Here is a 25,046-nt window from a genome sequence, read left to right as displayed (position 1 = left end):
CAGCAACGAGGTGTTACAGCGCTAAAAGGAGCCAAGCAGAACCCATTACACCAGCAGCAGCCCTGCCAGTGAGCTTCCCCTGCATTTTGCATAGATTTTGACTACCCATTTCCTGCTCAGGAAATGAAAAGCTTCGGCTCCCTGCAGCTCCACGCACTCACCTGCTCTCTCCCCTTTCAGAGTATCCCACACATTGCAGTTGAAGTCATCGTAACCTGCTAGCAAGAGGCGGCCACTTTTTGAGAAGGCTACAGAAGTGATTCCGCAGATGATGTTGTCATGCGAGTACATCATCAGCTCCTGATCTGCACGCAGGTCAAAGAGTCGGCAAGTGGCATCGTCAGACCCAGTGGCAAATGCATGTCCATTGGGAAAAAACTGGAAGTTTTAATTGAGAGACGGGAGTTTGACATCAGAAAAACATTGCTCAGGCGTTATTTCAGAAGCATCACAATATTATTTTGCCAGGGTGACCTGACAGAGGCCGAATGATGTATTAAAAAAGATGTGCTTGTTAAAAAGCTGCACATACACAGCTATGCAACAACACACTTCTAGAACAGCACCGGTAACACTCGAATGACTGGAATCCTACCCAGACAGCTCCTGCATGCAGTACAAGGGGAGGCAAAGGGGATGTAACTAACTCCTATAAAATGAAGCGAAATGTAGTTATTTGTGTCCTGGCTGTGGGCCGGGAAGACCTGGGTGAAGTGGTGCACAATGTTCCATCGTGAGACGGTCAGCCACGTTGGCTGAGCCGAGACAGAGGATTGCAAGTAAGCAATTCAATTTCCAAAATCTACTCCAAATCAGTCAGTCTTACAACAGCCATATTGATTGAAATCGGAATGAAAAGAGCTCAGCGCATCTCAGGATTCAGGTCTAAGTATAGGAACTGCATTTTTCTACAGGTCATGCCTTTGGTATTCTCTCAGCCTTAATAATTTTTCATGTTTATCAAAAACAGATGCAGCTAAGACTTAGATTTCATTCCCTATTTGTCACAGCTGGTATCTTGCAGATCAGAACATAGTGTTACTATGACAGGGGAGAAATATAACCCAGTTTATAAATATTACAGAATGATTCCAAGGATGAATATTCAACATAAGCACCGATTTTAACTTTGCCTTGTACACATTTCACTGAAAGCTCTTTTGAACAGAAAATATCGAGTACATTTTTCTTTAACAAGGTTTAAGAGGAGGATGCTTGCCTATTTTGCTCCCTCTTGGCAGATCACATTTATCTATAATTTCAGTTTTAACACCTTGTCACCCAACTAAAACTTCCTGTCCTCTGTTCTTTATGTCTTAAAAAAGTAAGGTCTCAGTTGCTGAACAAGAACACAGCTGACACTATTCCAAGAACACTTCACTGCATCACAGATAATGGTAATAATTCAGTAATGAGCTAGACCACAGGTTATCAGACAATCTAATTACATACAATTTAACCATCTTTACCCTATTGAAATAACTGATTTTAAATCAAGGTAACCCAACAGACTGTAGGTTGAATTCATGCCACTGTAACTTTTATCCTCCCCCTTGATTCCCATGCAGAAGTACAAACGGTCACTTACACACACTGCATTGATGTCTGACACGTGCCCTGTGAACGACTGCCTGCACATTCCATCTCGAATGTCCCAGAGCTTTGAGGAGGCATCACAGGCACCAGAAACAAAAGTCCTCATATCTGGGCTTAGAGAGAGACTCATCACATCACCAGTATGCCCAGTGAACGTGGTGGTCTGCTGACCAGTTTCAATGTCCCACAAAGCGCTGCAGATAAAGTGACAGCATTAACATAAGGTCGTTTTTTATTTGAGAGCTTAAGTTTTAAATACAAATTAAGGCATTGGGAAAACAAAAAGTAACAAAGCCCAAAAACTCACCAAGTGGTGTCTCCTGAGCTAGTGACAATTTGGTTGTCATCTAAGAAGCGACAACAGGACAAATATCCTAAAAACAAAAGTTAAGAAAGTTTCAGACTCAGTCAAACTGAAGATTAAAATCCAAGAGTAGTGATTGCAGTTCGCCCACAGACAGACTGTGTGCCAGAAAAAAGCATTTCACACCCCAATACATCTCAAACTGAGACTGCTTCGTTTGATACAATAAAAAAATAAATAAAACAAAACAAAAACAAAAGCTGAAGCAAGACTATGGCTGACCTGTGTGCCCTGGCAGCTCCCGGCTCACTCTCACATTGCCCTCTCTGGTTTTCAAGTTGTATATGGAGCAGATGTTGTCCAATCCACCACAGGCCACGTAGTTGCCAGACGGTGCGTACGCGCAAGTCATCACCCAGGAGGATCTCAAAGGAATGGCATGCATCTTCGGAAAGAAAGAGCACATGAGTGCTACATCACACCTTCGCTCTCCCATTTTACTGAAGTCATTCAGTCATTTCATGAATTACAGCAGATTAAACACACCGAACAGACTGTGTATTGTAAACTCCAGTAACTTGATTCTAGAATTATATACAACAACCTACGTTTGTACATATACAAGGATGAGAAATACCAGTAAGTCTCCTGTGAACATATACAGAATTTCTGTACAACATTATTTAATAGCAAAGCTACTCTAAACTTAAACATTTACAAAATCTGTTTATTCTACTTTGATTTCTTTATCCAATTCTTCTGTCTCTTAAGTGCAGGTTATAAAATGGGACGGTTGTGCCCAGGGATGCTGGTCAGTTTACAGCAACAGATCACTTCCCCACACTCTACCTAAGCCTTCCTCCTTGAACAGCTTTTTTTTCCTCCCCCTTTCTCTGACCCCACAAGCAAAGCATTCATGTAAATTCTGAGGTTGTATATTTCTACAATTTAAAGCCAAATTAGTTTTGTACGCAACAACACAGGGACAGATAAGAATAGCAAACTAGAGTAAAAGCAAACCAGAGTAAAGACCTTAGTTATTACCAAGAAGTCCTACTTCTGAGGAATAGCCTACAGCGTATCTCTAGCAAACAGCTAGTCACAAGACTGGAAAAAGGATTGTTTTTCTAATGTAGACTGCTTCTTTTCATTTTTGACTTGCAAACACAGAAAAAATAGTCCCAACCTCCCTAAAACACGCAAATTATGCATGAATTAGTGATATGAATTATAAATAACTCTACCTTATTTGTTGTATAACTATCCCAGATAATTAATTTTCCATCTTGTGAAGCACTGACTAGTAGCCTAAACATAAACACAAAGTAAAATAAGTTAATATAAAACAAAAAATAAATTCTCAAAATAGACATACATCATGCATGATTATCAAGTGATTCAGACTTTCGCTATTGACATTTGCCTTTTCCTTTTTTTTTTTCTTTTTAACTTTTAAGTACAATGTTTGTTGGATAATCTGCGAAGAACTAGCTATTACATCACTAAAGAAACCCATGTCCAAAGGGGCTCATGATTAATGATGGACAAAATTTAAAATACATTTCAGAAACTCTCCCTACCACTGCGTTTGTTTTTTGCATACAAATATTTTAACTATACAGCTAAAAAATAAACATAAATAAATTTAGGAGAAAAGAAGCCTTATTCTGAAAGCAGATTCTGGATTTGTCTTTCCAGACTACACATGGGAGAACAGAACCCAAGGCTCTGTGAACATCTGACTACCAGTTGCTCTAAGGCAGAGCAATGTAACTCCATCCTCAAAGCTTTGTGATTTTTCCTTGCTAAATACAAAAGCGTCTTTTTCAGTGAAACAAAGTTAGCTTGTAAAGTCTTAGAACTCTGTTACGACAGAAGTAATATTATTAGACAGTATTATTCAACATCATGGAAAATGCAATATTGATCATTCCAGAAATATGCCTCATCACATACCCTTCTCTGCTTAAACAGATTCAAAGAACTCAGCCAAAACTAAAAGAAGGAAAAGGCAAAATGTCTGTGGTAAGAACAAGCAAGGCACCTCTCCTTTCACTCAATGCTTCTCTGTTACTGCTATGCAGTCCTCATCAGCTTTATAAAGGCAAATTATAGAGTAAGGAATGAGAGTGCTGGGGATGTTCACCCTGAAGAAGAGAAGGGTCTGGGGTGACCTCACTGCGCCTTTTTAAGGCTTAAAGGGAGCTTATAAAAAAGATGGAGAACAACTTTTTGCTCAGACAAACAAGGACAGGACAAGGGGGAATGGTTTTAAACTAAAAGAGGGGAGATTTAGATCGGATGTTAGGAGGAAATTCTTCACTCAGAGGGTGGTGAAGCACTGGCACGGGCTGCCCAGAGAAGCTGTGCCTGCTCAAGGCACCTGTGGAGGTGCTGTGGAGGTGCTCAAAGCCAGGTTGGATGGGGCCTGGGCAACCTGATCTGGTGGGTGGCAACCCCCTATGGCAAGGGGTTGGGACTGGGTGATCTTTAAGGTCCCTTCCAACCCAAGTTGTTCTATGATACAGCCAAACAAACAAAGAAAAAAAATACACCAAAAAAATCCCACAGTCAAGGTCTATGATCCTTCCCCGCAACGCATCAAGACTACACCACATGGCTCTCAGAACTTGACATTGTTTCAAGTAGACAATCTTATTTCTAACACGTAAATGACAGGTTTACAGATCAATTGTACAAACCTTGAGTCAGATCCCCAGTGCATAGCATAGATTTTGGCTAAGTGACCTCTAAGCGTACGCCTTGTTCGCATTTGAATTCGACCCACTGAGTCCAGGCTTGTTGTGATCTAAAAATAAATAAAGCAACCCCTGAGATACTGAGGACTATTTTTAATATACGAGATAACTGAATACATTTCAACTCTGATTAAAAAAATAAAAGCTATCTTGGAATGCAATACATAAAGAAGAATACTAGCGTACAGCCCAGGATTAGTTCCATGTAACAATGGCAAAAAGAGATTTTTACAAAAATAACATTCTTCATAATGGCTGTAACCAGAGCTTCAGAAATCTTTTGAAGATGTTACTATGCAATACTGAGCCTAATTCAGATAATTAAATCTGAAAATTTTCTATTAAAAACAAGTGAAGAAAATCCTCCAATACTTACTGCATTGTTACTTTTTCAAGCATGGCAAAACTTCAAACACCAAGTACATTTGTTTCCAAAATACAGCAAAAAGACGTTTTTCCAAGTTTTTCCAAGATAGTAAATACAATTAACACACTCTATTGAGAAGGTAACTTTGAAGCAGGACATATTACGGTGGTGGGGTGGTGGTTTTTTGATTGGTTTGGATTTTCTGGTGTGGCTGTTTGTTGTTGTTTTTTAATTAACTATATAAATTTATGGTACATCTCCCAGTTCTTGTTCCACCTTATTCTTTCAGTTACCAAATAAGAACATATTACAATCATGAACTGTAGAGTTGTGTGGTTTTTTTGTCATTTTTTCTTTTTTAAATGTCAAGGAACAGCCTGTACACTGAATCAAGTACATACCTGAGCAAGAGTTGTGTCACTACATGCTTTCCTTGCATCCTGAAACGAAAGAACAGAAACAATTTGAATCTAAAACACAACACTGAGCATCAAACTGAGGGGTAGGAGAAGAAGAGGGACATACAAGGAGTCACGTCCCAGTAACCTTTCAGTCTCCCTTTCAACAGAATACGTGATTCAACAGCATTTGAAGTTACCCTCATGTTGCAGTGCCTATCCCTTTCCCTGTATCCCTTCCCCGGTGCTGCTCTGCCTGCTCAGGGGCACTTAGCACCCAGGGAAGGAACTGATCCTGCTTTAGAAACAACTACTCACTGTATGGTTAACAGGTTTTGTGCTGGGTGACGCTTTTGTATTCACTCCCCTTGCCATCGCAGGGGTGATGACACCAGTTACGAGGGGCAGGATCTGGGGAGTGGGATGGACAGCAGGCTCGCAGAAGCTGAAGCTGCTGCTGTATTTCATACTAAATGAAGAAAAAATATTCTACAATTTCATTCATTTCGTGGAAAGGATGGTGCTCAGATCTCCATACAGATACTTTGTCTTTTTTCTTTACTTCAAGCTGACTTTCTGTGTGTTATTCAACCCTACCTAGAAGTCAGACTTTATTTTTGTTTGCACGGTAACAGATTGGACACCTGAACCAGGTGAGCACTTCTGAGCCTGGCCTGCAATGCCCAGATCTTGCAAAACCAGATTTTGGTTACAATTGTAAATGCACAGCACTCCTGCAACCCAGACTCCAGCCTTTGCAAAACAAAACTAGACACACAGTCAGCAACCTCTTCTGACAAGCATGGTTTAAAGTAATTGGCTTACAATCAGAGACAAACTCTGTAGTGCAAGTTAGAAATAAAACTACCAACAGCAATAATGAAGGATCATCCACAAGAACCATCCTAATTCCCTGTAGTTTCTCTGAAGACCGTCCAACTTCTGCAACCAACGAAGCATGCATGGCTGCCTTTATCACTTTGTGTGGCCCTCACCCCAAGAAAGCGTCCTGTTTGTACACTAACGGTAACGTCATCTTTGAGAGAAGGAACAGAAACATTTACTTAGACATTTTGGAACTGAATTAATGCACTCAAACTAGACTCTTAGAACTTTTAAATACCTTGCTTGAGAGCTCCTTAATATAACAACCTTAATAACTTTTCGTGAGTGTTTACTTTGACTACCCTTTATAGCTTTTCTCCCAGAAAGCAGGCTTGAGAGTGGATTAAGTCATCTCAACTTATTTTTAAAATGTCTGAACTGTAGAAATATTTATAAAATGTTGACGTCTGGAATCAGGAGGGGTTTAAAATACCAGAGCAGTAAATCCCCTAGCACACAGGACTTACTTCGCTCACAGGAAGAAACATGCTGGATTTTAAACAACTTTAATTGTTTAGTTTAGCTGAAACACTTGAAGATGTTCAACATAAAATTAATTCTGGATGTGATCTTAACAAAGCAACTTTTCTTAAAGAGAGCCATTAGCAACACCTGTATTGAGGCTACTACTTGTCATATGATTGGCAAATTTGTAAGTTTTAACTGGCCATTTTAATTCTCACATTTTAAATGTCTTTTCTACATATGCATCATCACATTAAGCCTTCTACAGATTTGTTTTTACAGATTTTTTTTTTCCAAATTTGTGTAGAATCATTGGTGTCATAGCACAAAGAATAAAAATGCCATCCACTCCTGGAAGGTTCTCCCTCCCTCTCTGTGCTTTAATCTGCATGTCTGTCAAGATGTCTCTCACTTTTAGCACAGATCTTCTAATACCCTTCACCCCAACTTGTTATGTCTAGGTTCTAGAAGTTTGCTGCTCACTTTTTTTAAAAATCACAACCACAAAATTTGCAAAGAGGCACACACCCCTAGCAACCAAACGTAGCACACTTCCACAGGAAACAGAACATTTTGTTCAAGAGATGCTAGGAATGAGTTCCATTACACCAATGGCTTACTTTCAGTTTTTTTTATTAAATATTTTGGAAGTATTTAAACTCTGCATAACTTAAACGGGAGCAAGTAATAGAGATGATCTTTACACTTTTTCCTTTAAAAGGAGGAACTTCATCATGAAAAATAAGGAATTAGCAATTCTTACTCTGATCTGATTTCGCAGCTGCTCCGCCTCCTGCCGCAACTGTTCCAGCTCGCTCATCTTGCTTCAGTCTCTATTGCTCACGCTCCACTGGTGAAGAAAACCTGCCAATAAGGAGGAGAAAAGTTTCAGTATCACACTGTTTTGTTTTTTAAAAAAGTAGAAGAACAAACTATACACCTATATTTATTCTGCCTATACAAAGGCTCCAAATAAACATTCCTTTTAGTACAGTGTCAAGTGAATTCAGTGAGACCCATGGTACTGCTATTGCCAAATTACTGTGAAAAGTGCAATTAAATTAAATGTATTTTGAGTACAGAAGCAACTGTCAACAGAAACACCCATAGTACTTTATGAAAACATTACTGAACGCATTTCAGCCTCGCTCTTCTCACCCACCCTGAAACCTCCAGGAATGTCAGACTTCACCCCAAGATGGCAACAGAGAGCAAAGGCTGAAGCGGCCGCTTTAAAACATCTAACCTTAAGCTCAACTGTGAAACGAGCATCTTTCTACGTGACATCCAAGGCAGCTTTCATTTTAAAGGTGAAAATCTTGAATCCTAGGTTACAGCTGAAATAGGTTTTCTACAATTTTCTCCATATTTTCTATGGCAAGACACAATATAGGTTTCATTTCAAAAGCACGCACGGGGTGAGAAGGAATAATACAGATGGCAACATCCATAAAAGCAACTTCATGCTGTGGGGTACAGCCCACAACAGCCTAAAGCAGTTCTCATCTCAACAGGGACGTAAAGTAACCTTAAAAGAAAAGGCCAAAACCCAGCAAGACCAGATGCAAGCACAATTTCAGTTTTTAGGTGTGGTTTGTTTGTTTTCTTTTTAAATCACATTTTGCGTGCGGTACTTTGCAGTATGTTGAACAATTTCCTCGGACCAATTTTCCTCTTTATCCTCAGCACAGCAGTGCAACCCAACCCCACGAGGGAGACCTCCCCATCTACCCACACACACCCCAATAACCTCCCAGTGACAGGGGACCCAGCCAGCCTCTTGCTGGGGAGCAAGCCAAGCACGGGTTTGTCTCTTTTTCTCTGACAGCAAAATTACACCAAAAGGCTGGGAGGTGGTGGGGCTGGGTCTCCCACTATGTTATCTTTAAAATAAACCAAGCACACTTCTAGCCTACAAAAGAAAGAAGAAAGCCAAGCTACTGCTCACAAAATGCAAACTGAGGCAGGAAAAAGCTCTTCCAAACATTATTCTAAGTATTTTAATTTAAACATGAGAGAGAACACAGTAGTGCCCACCTGATTTAATTCACTGAAAAATGATTGAAATGCAGCCTTTTTCTGAATAAACCCAAGATATAAAACCAGATCACCTCCAAATCAAAAACATCCTACAGCAAGCACAGCGGTGATTTAGGTCTAACCAATACTTTCAGCTACACCTGAGCAAACTGTGAAGTCCATACCTTCACCTTCCCTAAACCTATGCTCTGCTCACCTAGGAGACACCGTTGTCCATGTGTGAATACTCTGGGAGGCTGTTTGATTCACCACCGATGTCCTATTTCAGAAGCCCAGACTATTTAATGCTGCTTAGTTCACAGCAGGCATAAAATAAAATTAATCGATACGCTGATGTCCAACTTCAAAACTGAAATGTTAAGAACTGCAACCACTTCAGCATGCATGCTAACCAAATGCTTCCAGTCTTTGAAATTTAATTTTACCACAGTTGATCAGAATACTGTACCTCTCTGAAATACAGTTCCAGCAGTGTCAAAATTTCCTGTTTTTGTTCTAGAACGTACCCAAAGGTAGCACAGACACAACAACGGACTCAAGTGTCTAAAGCAGGCAAGCCATGATACCTGCCCTCGTCTCAGTAAGCTCCTGTGCTATTTTTAACCAAAGGTAAAGATTCCTAACAGAAAAGCTGATCTCTTTCTAATCTTCTGTGAAGGGAAGTGCGCTTCTGCTCTGTGATGTGCCACACACGTCAGTGCTCTGTGAAGGGTGACTTCAACACAGAGAATAATTCACCTTAAAGAAAGAGACACTAACATTGAACTGGAAGCGTGCATTGCTGGTCACAAGCAGGTACAGGCAGGATCTTTTTATTGGCAGGTGAAACTGTGAACGTATCAGAGATTTGGTCTCACAGACCACTGCTGACCATTCTGCACTTCAACTATAAAGGCAGCGTTAATGACTTTAATGCCATTAGTGTCAGTAGCGTTCATCCCTAACGCCACTTCTGCATGAAGCTGCACCAGCAGCTGGACAGCCTCAGATGGTGTTACCCGAACACACACATTGCCACGTGGCCACACTCCAACTTCTGAGCTCTTCTCACTCACCCGTATCAAGCTTAAGAATTGATCCCTGAGCAAATTCAAGGACAATGACCTTTTTATTTTATTTACAAAACCATTGTTAAAGTTGAGAAGCCCCAGCGGTATCGGCACGTTCTGAAGCCTGCAAGGTTGCCAGGAACGTGTCAGTGCTTCGAGGCCGGTCCATGCCTCGGTGAATGCAGCCGCTCTGAGTCACGTGAATTAGTAGGGAATCTGGATTAATTTAAGCTAGAATAACCTGGTTTTAAAGTTCCTTTCCAGTTCGCAGCGGCTGAACAGCAAACTCTGAGATACTCTTAAGCTATATATACAGACACGGGGACACCACAGCACACAACCTCAGAGCTCAGTTCAACCACTGAGCTGAAGTGTACCCAGAGCTCTCTGCTGGCCTGGCTGCAGCTCCCTCTGAGCTGCACACATGCTCAAATGAGCACCCTCCACCAAGTATTTAGCAGGACTGTGAGCACGATGCTTCCACTTGGGATTTTTTTTTTTAATCCACCATTCCAAAATGCCCGGAAGAAATTACAGAAATGGGGTGGGCAGGGAGGAAGCTCTCAGACTCCTCCCCAGATGCAGGCTATCTCCATGAGCAGCGCTCCTGAGCTGCTGCCAGCACCTGCCTGGTGCCACGATCCCGAGAGCACAGCGCGAAGATCTGCGCACACGTGGGTTTGTCTCTGCTTTGATGCTGCTGGTGTGACAGTGCTATGACTGAAGACAGCAAACGACAGGAAGCCAGAGGCAAGGCGTAGCTGTGTGTGCAGACCACCACCCAGGTGAGATGTGCGTGCTGTGATCTTGTTTCTGAGCACATCGGCGAGGTGACCAGCCAGCCACGGCAAGAAGACGCGCCGAGGTGCCCGGTGGTAAAGGCAGATGGGTACATCCTGTAAACCTCTCCGCTGCGAGGAGAAGCAGGCCATCACCACAACCTTGAAGCAGACTATTTCCAAATGCTGCCAGCCATCAGATAAAAACCATTTGTTTTTTTATCAGATTAAATGCTGTGACTACCTTCTGAGGGATCGCAACGAGCAGAGGCGATCTGTATCACAAATTCTTCTTCACACAACGGATTAGTGAAAACCTCCTCGGATTCAGATCTAACCTGGACAAGGGTTACACGGGACATGTCTGTTCTTCTTCCCCTCTCAGAAAATGAAATGCTACCAGTCAGGACGGAGTACTGCCCCACAGCCTGGTAAACTCATTATTGCAGACATGAACTTCCCAAGCCACACCATGCTCTGATGTGCACTCAAAGAAGCCATCAGCGCGCTCACCACAAGCAGAAACGGAGCCGTGATTCCTCTCGTCATCTCAGGGGACAGAGGGGAGCAGGATGTCAACCTCCCTAACTTACTAAATTTTTAGTAAGCGTCCGGACAGAGAAAGAATATTCGGAGTGAAATGAAATGCAGAACACCAGTGGAAGCTGCTTTTCAGCACTTGCAGGTAGAAATGCCTACAGAAAACCCAGATGCTTCTCTTCGCATGCAGCCCATGACGCGCACGATGCACTCTGAATAATGGCATCTGCTACAGCGAAGAGGCCTTGAGGGGATGAGCAGCAGGAAGTGGAAGAACTTTTTAATAATACCGCTAGCCAGGGGGGGCACCGCTGCTAATTGCCAGAGCAATCAGGAAACGGGGTCAAGGACACACCGTGCTTCCCATCAGAACCGACAGCGGGAGCGATGCGAGGAGCAGCTACGCGTAACCACGAGGCACAGCTTGGCTTTGTACCGCGGTGTCACTGGTAGGCTGCCCGGAGCCTCCGTGCGATTCCTCCTCCATGGGCACGGATCAGCTAATTCAGTCACACCGCAATGAACTGCCCCTCCTCGAGGCAAACTAATTGACTCAGGATTCCACAGCCCATCTAGTGGCGTGACGGCCACGGCCAGGCTGAGCGCTCCAGAGATGAATTATTCCTTGCCCTGTTCCTGATTCAGTACCCGCATCACTTGCTAACGGTTCAATTCCTCATTATATGGGCAGGCAGTGGCAAATTACCCCAAGTTCTCGTCCTGAAAGTACTTTCTCTGTAACACACGGACTCAGATGAAGCTCTTCTCTGCAATGCTGACTCCAAACACACTCGAGGAGGCACTGCACAAATGGGGTTGTCAGGGGCTCACCTGGGTGCCAAAAGGGAATCCCTGGCCCCCCTGCTCCGAGCTGGGCAGCTGAGTCAGGGGCAGGGAGCTCACTCAGCTCTGGAGAGCCAGGAAATGGGCTGGTCCTTGGCAGATTGCTGGAAGAATAGTCAGGTGTGTCAGGATAGGAAGCTTTAGTTCTACAAAGCAGAGCTATTTCTGTCTCGGAGAAGATTACAGTTTACAAACTAAGATGTTAAGTAATTTGGTTTCTTTTTTTTTTTAAAAAAAAAAAAAAGAAAAAATAGAAAAAATGGACTTAAAACGGACTTTTTCAGTTGCCACAGTAAGCTTAGCTTGTTCCCATGTAAAATCACCATACAGACAAGGCAAAAAAAAACGACTAGAGGAGTGTAAATATGCTCCTCCCCACAACAAAGCACTGCTATTTTTGTACCGAATATAAAGAGACTAACAAGACAGAAAAGAGAACAGTCTGGCTGCCTGGAGTCTTAAAAGCTATCCACCGAAGGATTATTCAGGCAATAACTGGATTCTGGATCAAAAAAAAAAAAAAAAACAGTTTTAGAATTTAAATAAGTGTTTAGCTATACATACCAGCTCTCAACTTTTCAAGGCATATGCAGCAAGATCTCACAAGTGGTAAACACACAGCAGCAGAAAGTAAGACAGGAGGTTTCACATAGCTTTCATGTGATCATCCCTACCAGTGTTCACACAGGTGGCTAAACATAAGGAATGCTAACTATAGCGCTTCACTAAATATAGGAAAACGGCACCAGAAATACCCCGGATCTCTCTGAAGCGAGCTATATCGGTAACTCACACAAATTCACGCTTCACAAAACCTCTGCACGCTGAAGCCGCCTGGATCAAGCTACCTGCCTCTCAGCTGGAACAGATGACAGCGCACACACGTTTTGCTGTCTCAACAGTGTTAGACAACGGGATTCTGTCTCCAAAGCCGAGTTCTGGCAGCATACAGAGTAATAGTTTATATATTCAGGATGTGCCAAAGAAGAATTTGATAAAGCATTTCCTCATCTAGTGACACTATTCGAGACTTAGGCAGCTCTGCCCATTCATTTATGTCTCCCTAAAACCATGAATGGGGAAGAAAACTGCACAGGTTTTGCTTCCTATACTCTGAAAGGAACAGATCTGACATACTCAAGAACTGCTCGACTTCTATAGACTTGGACACAGTGGACAAAGCCTTACATAAAGTAAAATCTCTGGCTGCGTAACAGCCATTCAAAATAAATGCATCAATGTTACCCTCTAGTTACATATAAACATATAAAAAAGTATTTTTATTTTCACTTATAAAAACTATTTTAGTTTGAATTTTATGTACTGTAATTATAGAGCTGTTTGAAAATCACATGCTCTCCACCGAGTAAAATTAAGTATCTAAGGTTTGTGGCTGTTTTTGGTTGTTTGGCACTGTTTGTTGGCTGTATGCTGTCACTCAGACTCAGAATGGCCGAGGTTGGCACCTCTGGAATTCACCTGCTCCAACCCCAGCTCAAGCAGCGACACGCAGAGCTGCTGCCCAGGACCGTGTCCGGGATGTTTTGAAGATCTCCAAGCGGTAGACTCCACAGCCTCTCTGGGCAGCCTGTGCTGGTCACAGACACGGCACTGAAGTGCTGCCTGGTGTTTAGACAGAACCTCCCGTGCTCCAGTTTGTGCTAAAGCTCAATGCTCTGAAATGCAAGCAGAGACAGGCCTAGGTTGACACAGCAGCCACGGTGTGCTTTCTCCTCTCTCTCCACCCAAACCTCCTCTGTGCATTTCCTTCCCTTCTGTACCTTTAACAAATACTTTACGATAGCTGCAGTGTAACATCTCAGATAATTAAGAAGCAGAATAACGATCAATTAAAATAATTAACAAACAAAAAATAACTTGGGAAATCCTAACCCAATCCCTTCCTTAAGACTGTCTTCATATTTCCACTCTGTACCCCGGCGAGCTGCTGCCCAGCTGCCGGAGCGCACCCCTCGGTGTCAAGCAGGGCTCTCCAGCGTTTCGCAGGCCTCCGGTTTCCCCAAGAACAAAACAGGAAACGGGCCTGGGTGTGACCTTGTTCTCTGAGGTCACCGCTATTGTTGCACTTCTGCACATTTTGGAAGTGTTTTAAAGCGATATGTCTCCATTATAGCTTTGGTACAAAAACAGGAAATAATCAACCAACGCCTCTAAGAGGAAGAGGACTAGCAGAACTTATTTAAACACCCATTTCTCTACCAGATACCACGCTGAATTTGAAGGAGCTGTTGAATGTATGTGCTCAACACTTGGTGCACAGCTGGAAAGCACAGGTGACAAAAGAGACCCACAGGCCACCAAAAAATCAGCGGGGCAAGAAAACAGCCTCGCCTCCTAGGGTGCGACTCCAGCAGGCGGCACGCAGCGATGTCAGGGGCACGAGGCCGCCCCAGCCGCGTGGCTCTGGCAGGTTGGGGCTGGAGATGTTGGGTGCTCTCCTTCCTGCAGCCACACACTAACGCCACTCCACATCAGGAGGAATGCCAGCCTCTGCTGGTGTACACACACGGCTGCTAAGCTTGTGGTTTTCATGGATGTTTGGAGTAAAGCCTGGCACATGAAAGAGTTTCTATTTACTGCAATAACTGCCCAGAAATATTAACAGAAGCAACTTCAGTCAGACAAATACACACGTGAAAGATCACCTGCAGAATCCAGTACTGCATCAGCCCGTGGTGGCTGTCACTGCTACAAGAGAGCCGAGGAAACGGCAGCTCGAACACCCCTCACGCAGCACTGCTGGGTTTCAGCACACGGCGAGGTCCCGCCGCGCGCCTCCTCCACCGATCACCGCCTCGCTTACGGTCTCCATGGAGGACAAATAGACTGACAAATACTGAGCACGCTGACAGCAGCCACAAAACGTGCAAAGGAAGTCACAGGGTAGACATTCGAGTGAAATAAAGAATTATCAGTGACTGTAGACTTTTAGCCTTATACATACAACAGGTTGCCGGCTTACTGGAGCAGTGTCTTAGGCTGAGAGACACGAGAGCTTATTTCTAAAACCCATCGTAAGGTCTAAGCCAAGCACATTTGTAAAACAACCCCAAATCCCTTACTCTTCCTTTGCCAACACATGCTAGATTCAAGAAAAAACAAGAAGTTCAGTGTTAAGCGCGAGGCTGACAAAAGCACAGGAAGAAGAAATTTTTCAACGTCATGAATATTTCGCAGTCCAAAATAGGGATTTTTCTAAAAGTAGCATTCTTGTATCATATATTCATGATGTCACTTCCAGGTCAAAATGTTTCCGCATGTAAGCAAAATTTCTTTAATCACACTCTCTGCAACCAGAATTTCACGTGAAATTCCCATTATGCTCTCTTGTGACAAAAATGATTTCCAGCAACAGGCTGGTTCAGTGACCCCAGAGCACGCCCCTGCTGGATGCAGTGTCACTGGGTTTGCAATTCAAAATGTTTAAGACTGAAGCAAAAAGATATAACCGTAAGTAATGAGACAGAGATGGTTCCAGTCCACATTTTTCCTTGGAAAGACAAGTGGCCACACGCAGAGTGAGCAATGTACGAGTTTATCTCCCGCTTCAAATACTCAGCTATACCCAGACACTACTCCATCAACTTGTCCAGTGCGCTTTTCCTAGCAAAGAGAGGACAGTTCAAAGCCATTTTGAAATGACTTACATTTAAATCCATCTCAGCAAGCTGGATTTTGGACTTTAAGAGGCTGGTGCACTGATGCTTACTCAAGTGGCACAGGACCCTTTCACTCTGTAGGGCCAAGCAGCGCTGGGCACACAAAATCTGCTGCGGTACCGCCACGCACAAAGCACCACCGAGCAGCCCCATTTTCTAAGCTTGTGCAAGCTGCACGGAGACACGACAGGCACTGAGCACACAGCAGATTTAAGGCTCCAAGTCAGTGGAGACACACGTTTAGAGAAACGAATGCTGTCAACAAGAGATGTGCCTGGGTTGCACCAGATTGTTCACTTGACTGAAATAATTCCTGGCTGACAGTTTTTCCAAGCAGCGCGTTCTCGCACACTTCAGGAGCAGCAAGCCCAGCAGTACCAGCTACACATACACATTGCTTCCTTTCAAACGCATCAACCAGCTTGGAAAAAAACGCATTTGATCTATAGATAGGCTTCTGCACCCTTCCCTCCTCCTCACCATTCAGCCCTACACACACGCTCCCTTGGTACCGGAGTTACAGCGAGGCATTATGCAGCTCACATAATTACGCAGCTGTAACGTTTAGCATACAGCTGTACTCTTTCAGAGGAAAACAAGGGAATATAAACATTTGGGTTTTATACTGATTATCCATAGATCAGATAAAGCTATTGCCCTCACGTCTAATTTTGAGTTTGCTTTTGGTTCACAACACGTTTCTGGTCAACAATTTGTGATTCTAAGCCACAAAAATTAAGCCGTCTCCCAGACTAGAGTTGAGGCTACTTTAGTAGTTTGTATACATATAAATATTTTTTTAAGGCATGACTACTACCATAGGCCTTTAACATCCAACCATAGCCCCACAGCCTCAGCTTTACACAGCACCACTGAATGACTGGAAAACCCATACTAGAAAATGCAGGGTGTTTTTCACCCTTCCTAACGCACATGTGGGATTAGGAGTACGCAGACTGTGCAGCTACTCCCGTACCACTTGTGATGAGACGCAATTTCATATATTGAATGTATCCTCTTTGGAACTACTCTTGATGTGTCTCATGCAGCGCTGCCACTCCAAAAAAAAAGAAACGACACTGAATACTTAAGGAAGATGCTATGTATCACTGTGCTTTTGAACTATCTTCACAATCACAGGGTTCTCAAAATAACGCCTGTCTTTATAGTAAGAGTATTTTTAACGCAGTGATTATATCTAGCAGAAAAAGTTCTAGACAAGATAAAAACCTTTCTTATAAAAAACTATCTAGATAATGCTGGCATTATACTAAAAGGAAGTTGTAAATCAAGCTTGCAATTCATTCTTTTTCACGCTTTTGTGATGCATTAAAATCCAGATGTATTTTTAGAGTCCATATCCCAAGACACAAGAGAGAAGAGCAGATATGTTTAGGTAACATTAATGTACAAAGTATAGTTGCCAGAAGTCAGAGATTAACTAACTGGTTATCGGAAGAAAAATGGTCCTAGATGAAGTTTCCAACAGAAAAGGATAGAAGAAAAAATGGAAGGAAGGAAGTACGACACTCCCACTAGAAGCAATCTTCTCAAAAAGTTTAAAAAAAAAAAGAGAGAGAGAGCTACTTTTTTACGGAAGCACGACACTCCTTAGGTTATAAATAGCAGGATTCCCCTGCGGAGGCAAAGCCTACTGTTACAGACAGGAATGTATTTGCCAGGCACTGTTGCCACAGAAGAGCCCCTGGGTCCACAGCGTGCCTTGCCAGAGGTTATCTTTCCAACCCACTGAAACTTCTGCGCTCATAAATACTTCCCACATATCTCAGTCAAAGAGAGCCGGGTCAACAACAACCTGGTGAAGTGCGCTGCCTTGGCTTCTAACCCGTGCCAAGAAGCAGGCCTTGTTCTCATAAATCTTCTCATTTTACAACCTGGGATGCACACTCAGCCATTTTTGATTTTTTTTCAGCATTTGTAGCCCCAAGATCAGTAAAAATGGCTAAACGTTCTTAAAACTCCCAGTTCCAGATGCTGAGTGGAGGCCAAAATGCTCTGTGACTCAATGAAAAAGCAAACATTAGCAGTACCGATGAAACTCCTGAGTAATACAACTGTTTGCTTAGGACCTTCGCCTTTCAGCTGTCATCTTGTGAAAGTTGCTGTGAAAGTCTGCGATGTAGGGCCGCGCTGCTGCTGCGGAGACTGAGAGCAGAAAATTGCTCCAGCTCCTGAATTATCACTACTGGCAGAAGTCAGTTTTCTTTTCTTCCCTTCATCCCTTTGTAAAGTGCATGTTTTACTTCTGATGCCATCTATTAGCATTTGAAATGAAAGAGAATAGAGGACAGGGAAAAAGAAAAAAAAAAAAAAAAAGCAGTTTTAAATGACTTCCTGTGCCCCGCTACCTGCCCTGCTTCCTCCTGCAGCCAGGGGAGCCGTGCTGAAAGCCGCCGTACAGGGGTAGTCATTTGTAGGGCTTTTGCTTTGGATTTGTAGTGCACCTTACCCTGCTGTGCTAAAACAATCCAGCTCCCTCGATAAAAGAGTTTCCCCTTTTCTGTCACATATCTTGGAGATAAAGACCAAAGACTGCCTTTGCAGAGCCCAACACAGTAGTTGTACTTCCTGGCCACCTCATTCTCTGTGCTTTGGATTGTTTTTTGCTCAGATATCTTGCTTCCAGGCTAACAAAAGACTCTAGAAAGAGCAACCACAAAGAAGTTCCTTGCCCTACAAGCAGCAGAGAGCAGCAGTATTTGAAGGCAAGTAACACACCGACACCGCCGTGGGCGCTGCTGCTCTTCTGCCCTAGCACGGCTAGGGGCAGCCAGCACCCTGCCATCTCCTTCCTACCTCTGCAGCGGAAGGAAACCGCCACCGGCATTATCGGTTTCTTGACATTCAAGATCATCTAGACCTAATGTCTTCCTGGAGATGCTCTACTTCCTTTGCTTCCCACCGCCAAAACGCACGTGGAAAGGACTCCCTTTACATCCTAACATACAAGATGAACACCTTTGCTTAAACCTACTTTGTATTTTTTTTTTTTTTTTGGTGGATGGGATAGGGAAGCTTCACCTATTTTTTTTTGTTTGTTTGTTTGGTGGAGGAAATAGAGAAACTTTTATAGAATAACCCTACTTAAAAGCTAATTTACTGTAGGTTTATTAATTTTTAGTACATTATATTGCGCTGTCAAGATCACCGAAACTGATCAAAGCCAGTAGATACACACTAAGGCTCCAAATATACAATGTGTTAAATGAGATTTTGACAAGCATTCCATCTATATATGCAATCTGAATATTTATTTCAGCTCAGAAACAACTGAGCTCAATTGAAATCAAGAATCTGAAAGCAAATGCCTTCCTTTTCTAAACTAGGGATAAAATTGGTTTACATGAACAATCACCTAAAGCCATTAGTCGACAGAAAGGGCCACCAGAAGAAGACTCCAACCCAATATCATTTCTTTTAATTAAATCAACTTCAGATACTAAATGTGTTTTAACCATTTCATACATCTTGAATAAGCATCTTGTACTTTAATGCATGATTTTAAATTCATACAAGTAGGTCAAAAATTGCTTTTTAATTTCCATCCAAATAGAAAATGACACAAATACAACTTATATGAGCAGTGATTAGTGCAGCAGAAAAAAGTAATAGAGGGCAGCAAGAAATATATGCATGCATTAACCCAGCAAGAATGGTCTGAAATTTTTGGTTGACCTGTGTGGTGCCAGAAGTTGGACTCGATGATCCTTGTGGGTCTCTTCCAACTCCAGATATTCTGTGATTCTATGATTCTAAGAATCAGAGCAAGTTCTCCTGAAGCTGCTTAGGTGCTCTGCTGAAGCCTGACAGCAGTGCCGGTGGAGCAGGCGGGCACAGCTCCTGCTCCGAGACATCAGGACGTCCGAGTGTCAAGAGGTGCCCATAGCACTTCCCAAAATTCACCCAGCACTCCCCAAAGGAGCAAACTCTAGGATGCTTTCCCAGTTGGTTTCAAAAGAGAATCTCAGTGCTAACTGCCTCAGGGTGTGTGCTCTGATGCCCATGTGGCAGATCTGCCCTTTTAGGGCAGTAACAAGTAAAACCAATTTCACCTACAGGAGCCCCTGCACACAGACCTGCAAGTGGAGATGCCAACCACCTGAACTGGTGACTGTGCTGCGATAGAAAACCTAACGCCGCCAGGGGTTGTTCTCAGAGCCAGCTGCAAAGAGGTTATTTGTTCTTTTCAAAGACGCCAAGCCAGTCATCAAGTGCAGCTCCAAGATCTTCAGTCCCATTTGAGAAACATTCAATCCTAAGATTTATGATGTTGCTTAAAATGAAAGTCATACAAATATAATTTAAATCTTAACATTACTCAGCTCTTTTAATAGTGTTTCAGAACAGCAGCACTCGCTATGACTCAAACACTTGGCTTATGTTGAAGGTCCATATGATTAATATTTGTCTGACATCCAACACAAGAAGAAAAAATGAGAGTTTGTCCAAATTAACAAACCTATCTTACCTCAAAGTAACTAATCTTATGTGATAGGTGGGACCTGAACAGGTCTTCTGCTCTACATTACAGCCAGGTACATCTTTCTCTCCCCTCCTTTCCAGGGGAAGTCCTTCTACATGGCAACAGCCTGCAAGAGTTAGAGTAATTGAACCAGAATTTGCTTTACTCTATGTCAGCATTTCACATGCTTTTGGAAGCTGAGACATCTTAAAGGAAGTGAAACTGTCTTCACTGACATAGCTGCTTGCTATTAGATGGCCATCTATATAGTTTTTATTTTTATTTCTTAAAATTAAACCTTCAGATCAGCTCTCATTCATCTGCATAGGATGGCATTTCCTCACACTAACTACACAACTCCTAATGATCAGACCTTTAGGTAACACAGATGGCCTCCAAGCTGAGATCCCTTTGAAACCTGAAGGAGTTCACCTCTTGGTCTTTTCTTTCAGGCTCTCTCTCTTCAAACACAGAACATTTTGTTGTTCACACGCTGCTGAGCATATCAGCACAACCCTAACCAGTAGAGATTTTTTGAAATTACGAGTTGCAGCTTTGTGTAGCAGTGCCTCTTGTTATCTAGAAAGCTCTATGAAGCTCTCTGCCCTAGTATCAGATATCAAACCACAACCTTAAGAGAACTGCATATGTTCTTGGTTTCCATGATCATTCGCTTTAGTTCTGTTTAGCATCTTTCATATAAATTCTATTACAAAACACCAGGTTACAAAATACAGCAGTTTCACACAAGAACACGACAACAACCTTAATTACACACTTCGGCAGATGAAATAAGTGACAGGTCTGCACCCAATTAAAGGAAAGAAAAATGTTGCTGGAACTAAACATTTTTCTTCATTAGCAACATTATGCTTACTTTCTAAAAAGCATGCTCAAGGCACTCAGGAATTGCATTAATCTGCGTATCGATGTTCTCAGACGCTGTTAAATAAAAAACATGATCACTGCATTATCACTGCCCGCAAGTATCCACATTCCATGAGCAAGCGCTGTGTGGCAAGCTCAGAGACTCTGGATTTCTTACCAGCTTGATGAGACTTTTTACAGTGACTCCTGAGATTAGAAACAATAAATCAAGTGACCCTGTCTTCAGTGACGCGCAGTCTTAATTTATGGCTGTGGCAGAGAAGACAGTAACTGAGGGAGATTTACGATACACTGCATAGTTGTGTTTTTTTTATTTCTTGTTTCACCTTCAGGAGCCTATATTCATAAATTCTGTGGCATTTTAAAGGTTGCGTAATGTTCTAGGATGGAACTAGGCACAATTCGGTATTCAAAAATATTCTGCAATGTTTTGTAATGTTTTTGAATCCCAGGTTTTTCTTCAGAAACTGTGTGGAAAACTAAACTACTTGAACAAATTAAACACTAGCTATATTAGTGCTCAACTAGGGAACACTAAGACATGGTTGAAACCTTCATTATCCAACATAAATATAACAGATTACATTCGTAGCCAACTATCTTCCACTTCAGATTTAAATGGCCTGAGCAGTCAGTCAAGACCAACTTTTCAAGCGCTTGGGGAAGGGCTAAACATTAGAACACCAGTTATTTGCTGGGCCACTTCGACCACGCCAACTCATAGAATACAGAGAAATTCATCCCTGTGTCATGAAAATGTGGGTTTCCTGTTTAACAAAAAAAAAAAAAAAAAAAAAAAAAGAAGTATTATATAGTCCTAACTCTCAAAATATTAAACTGTTTAACTCATCCACACTACCTACTGTAAGAACTATTTTGAAGAATACGTAATTGAATATTGCCTGTGTTAACTGTATTAGACACAATGAGATTTTATATTTGTATATATATATATATATATATATATATAAATAATCTCGCTCTTTTTCCTAGCCCTCTTCTTCCAAGATAAAAATCAGTCCATCCTGTGGAAGCACAAGTTAACTTCACCACTTATCACACACAAAAATCACAAACACTGCAGAAAAAGCACTGCAGGCTACCATCCCACTAGAAGACCTCATAATCGAAGGTGGTTTTTTTTGTAATTTCTTGATGTTATTATTAGCATTACTCCTGAGTTCTCTCAGTTGAACCGCTAGTTCCATCTATTGTGCCTGTCATCTGACCGTCAGATGAGCGATCACCTTTTACATCACTGCCAGCGTTTCCACCAGCAGTCAGTGCAGTTTTCGGTTTTCCCCTGCGCGCCGAGATGACTTTGCAGGCGCACATCCCCACGTACTCCCACCGCCACCGACTCCCCACCACGACTACCGGCATCTCCGGACCCCCCGTTCATACACAAAGCCCAGGCAGGTCTGGCGGGCACACTGAGCCCTCCGGCAGCAGCTCCACGGTGCAGCGAGGAGCCCTGCGAACCAGCACAGAGCTGTGCTGGCGGAGACGCAGTGACCACCAGGAATCACTTGGTGCCACGCAGCTGCCCTCGTCTCTCAGCCCAGATTCTCGGCAGAAAACCGCCGAAGGGTTTTCAAGGAAGAGACTGAAGCAGAGCACAGAACTGGACTGCACACAGAAAATCCACCAGATTCAGGGGGCTCTGCCTCCCACCCCTCCCAACGCCTTCCCAGGGGTTTCGGTGGCTCATTACCTGCCTGCTCCCTCCGGAGCGCCCTTCCCAATGACAGGGCAGGGGCTGCTCTCAGAGCATGTCACAAATTGATGACAGGTAATCAGATTAAACTCTAAGCAATTTTTTCCACGGCTCATGCTTAGCACAGTCCTACTTCAGGACTGAAAGCGAGCCTGGCAAAGCACCTATTCTGCGGGCTGCAACAACCGGCCTCACACAAGGCAGGACGCCGATCGCCCGCCTGTGCAGGCACACGAGGAAGCGCCGGGAGCTCCTTCTGCCCGCGCAGCGCTACAACAAACCCCAAACTTGTCGGCGTGAAGCAAGGCGGGCGCTTCTCACAGTTTCTGGCGGAGACGAGAATAAAAAAAAATTTAAGCAGGCGATGACCCCCTCGAGAAGCGCGGGCAAGAAAAAAAAAATCAGATTTTGAACAAAAAAAAAGAAAAAGAAAGAAACGGGATCTGGCTGTGGACACAGCGAGGTGCCAGGCAGCGGGTGCCGGCTCGCCCCCCGTGACTTTGCATTTTTTTTTTTCGCATTTTTCCCGGGGCCCCCGCGGCCGCTCCCCACCGGGGCAGGGCAGGGCGGGGTCCCAGGGCCCCAAAGCCGCCGGGGAAAGAAGGGAACCGGCGGCAGCACCGGCACCAGGGCGCCCACCCCACCCACAGCCCCCAGACCCCCCCCAGGCGGCGCCGCTGCCCCCCGGCCCCCCCCAGCCCCTCGGGCCGGGCCCCCCCGGGCCGTTACCTGCAGGCGGCGGCGCTGGGGCCGCTGCTGGCGGCGACGCCCGGCTGCGAGCTCCCCCCCCGGGGCCGGGCCCTGCCGCCTCCTCCTCTTCCTCCCCGTCCTCCCCCTCCTCTTCCTCCCCCCACCCCTCCTCCTCCTCCTCCTCCTCCTCCCCGCGCCCCGCCCGCAGCACGGAGCCGCCCGCCAGGGGCGGGGCAGCGGCGGCCGCGGGGCTCCCGCGGGGCTCCCGGGCGGGGTCGGGGCTTCCCCCAGCACCGCCACCGGGCCCGGAGGCTCCCGGGCGGCCGCCTCAGCCCCGCTCCGCGGCCTCAGGAGGGACCGAACCGGGAGGAGGGGGGTGAGGGAGGTGGGGGGGGGGGCAGCCGCCGCCCTGAGGGCCCTGAAGGCCCCGGAGCCTCGCGCCTCAGGAGTGGCGCCCCTCGGGGCTGTACCTGCGGGCCGGGCGGTGCCGGTGCTGGTCCCGGTGCCGGTGTCGGTGCGGGCCCGCGGGTGTCACCGAGCCGCCGCCGCCGCCTCCATGGCGCTCGGTCGCGGCGCCCGGAGCTCCTCCCCCGCCCGCATGGCCCCGGCCGCCGGGCCGGGCCGTTGCCATGGCTGCGCTGCGCTGACGTCAGAGCGCTTAAAGAGGCAGCGCCCCGGCAGCCAGGCGGCGGCCCCCGCGGGGGCTGAGGGCCTGCAGGCCTCGGCGGCCCCGTGGCGGTTTTTACGTTGCCACAGCCTGCTGCTCAGCGGCGGAGCTTGTGGGTTTTTTTTGTCACAAATACTGTGGAAAAGCACCCCCCGAAATGTTAGTGTGATCACTAAATAACTCACCACTAATGGCCAGACATCCACAGAGCAGCCCGTGGCCGCACCGACCGTAACACACCGCAGTGCCACAGCCCGCTGCTTTCCTCACGTAGTGCCTTAAATCACTCACCTGCATCCCCCCAAAAGCCCCAAATTAATCACCTCGGTGACTTTGTCCTGGTTGTGAGGTCCCGCTTTTCCCCCATGGCACCGCATCTGGCCTCCGTTAGCTCGAAGGACAGCTGTCAGTCAGCAACGTGTTGGCTTTTAGTGAGTGCTCACGCGGCAAAAATCAACAAGGAATGGGCTTTATGTCGATGCAGCAGGGTTGAAAAGGAAAAAAAAATCTTTTTTTGGAGTTGCTGTATCGCTAAAAGTTGCTTAACTTTTCATAAAAGGGATAAATTGGTACAAAGATAGTTCTCCCTTGAACTAAGCTTGTTCCCTTACGTTTTTCTTAATTCAGTCTTTGGTCTCAGAGTAGTGATTACTGACAAGATGCAGTCCCAGAACGAGCATACCACCCCTCATCTTTTCTTTTAAAACTGCTCTGGAAAATTGCAGCCAGTAAACAAAGCCCCTAAAAAGTTCAGATGGCATTTAGGTAGTTACATATTATGAAATTATCAGTCTTTGTCCTTCCAGTAGAGCAAATTAAAACATTTTATAAAAATTACATAATTTATCCTCATGACTCATTTGGGAGACGGGGAAGTTTCTTCCTTAGCAGACTGG

At 44.4% G+C, this 25,046-nt stretch overlaps 1 protein-coding gene across 2 annotated transcripts in view; it reads right to left on the bottom strand.

Moving 5' to 3' along the window:
* The window catches only part of GNB4 (G protein subunit beta 4), a 29,203-nt gene extending 5,138 nt beyond the window's left edge, over positions 1 to 24,065 (bottom strand). The window contains exons 1-9 of one of the 2 annotated variants that reach the window (XM_084291982.1): positions 23,954 to 24,065; positions 7,538 to 7,638; positions 5,428 to 5,466; positions 4,603 to 4,709; positions 3,145 to 3,208; positions 2,183 to 2,345; positions 1,904 to 1,970; positions 1,589 to 1,790; positions 162 to 378 (exon numbers count right to left, since the gene is read on the bottom strand). In XM_084291982.1, coding sequence (XP_084148108.1) covers positions 162 to 378; positions 1,589 to 1,790; positions 1,904 to 1,970; positions 2,183 to 2,345; positions 3,145 to 3,208; positions 4,603 to 4,709; positions 5,428 to 5,466; positions 7,538 to 7,594 — 916 coding nt within the window. In that variant the 5' untranslated portion in view covers positions 7,595 to 7,638; positions 23,954 to 24,065. Of the gene's footprint in view, positions 1 to 161; positions 379 to 1,588; positions 1,791 to 1,903; positions 1,971 to 2,182; positions 2,346 to 3,144; positions 3,209 to 4,602; positions 4,710 to 5,427; positions 5,467 to 7,537; positions 7,639 to 23,522; positions 23,621 to 23,953 lie in introns of those variants that run through there. The other variant, XM_084291983.1, reaches the window with a different exon arrangement.
* Positions 24,066 to 25,046: the final 981 nt, after the last annotated feature.

The sequence above is a fragment of the Netta rufina genome, assembly GCF_964035555.1.
Source record: "Netta rufina genome assembly, chromosome: 9".
Lineage (NCBI taxonomy): Eukaryota > Metazoa > Chordata > Aves > Anseriformes > Anatidae > Netta > Netta rufina.
The sequence above is the reverse complement of the archived record's forward strand: the minus strand, read 5'-3'. Positions and strand labels throughout refer to the sequence as shown.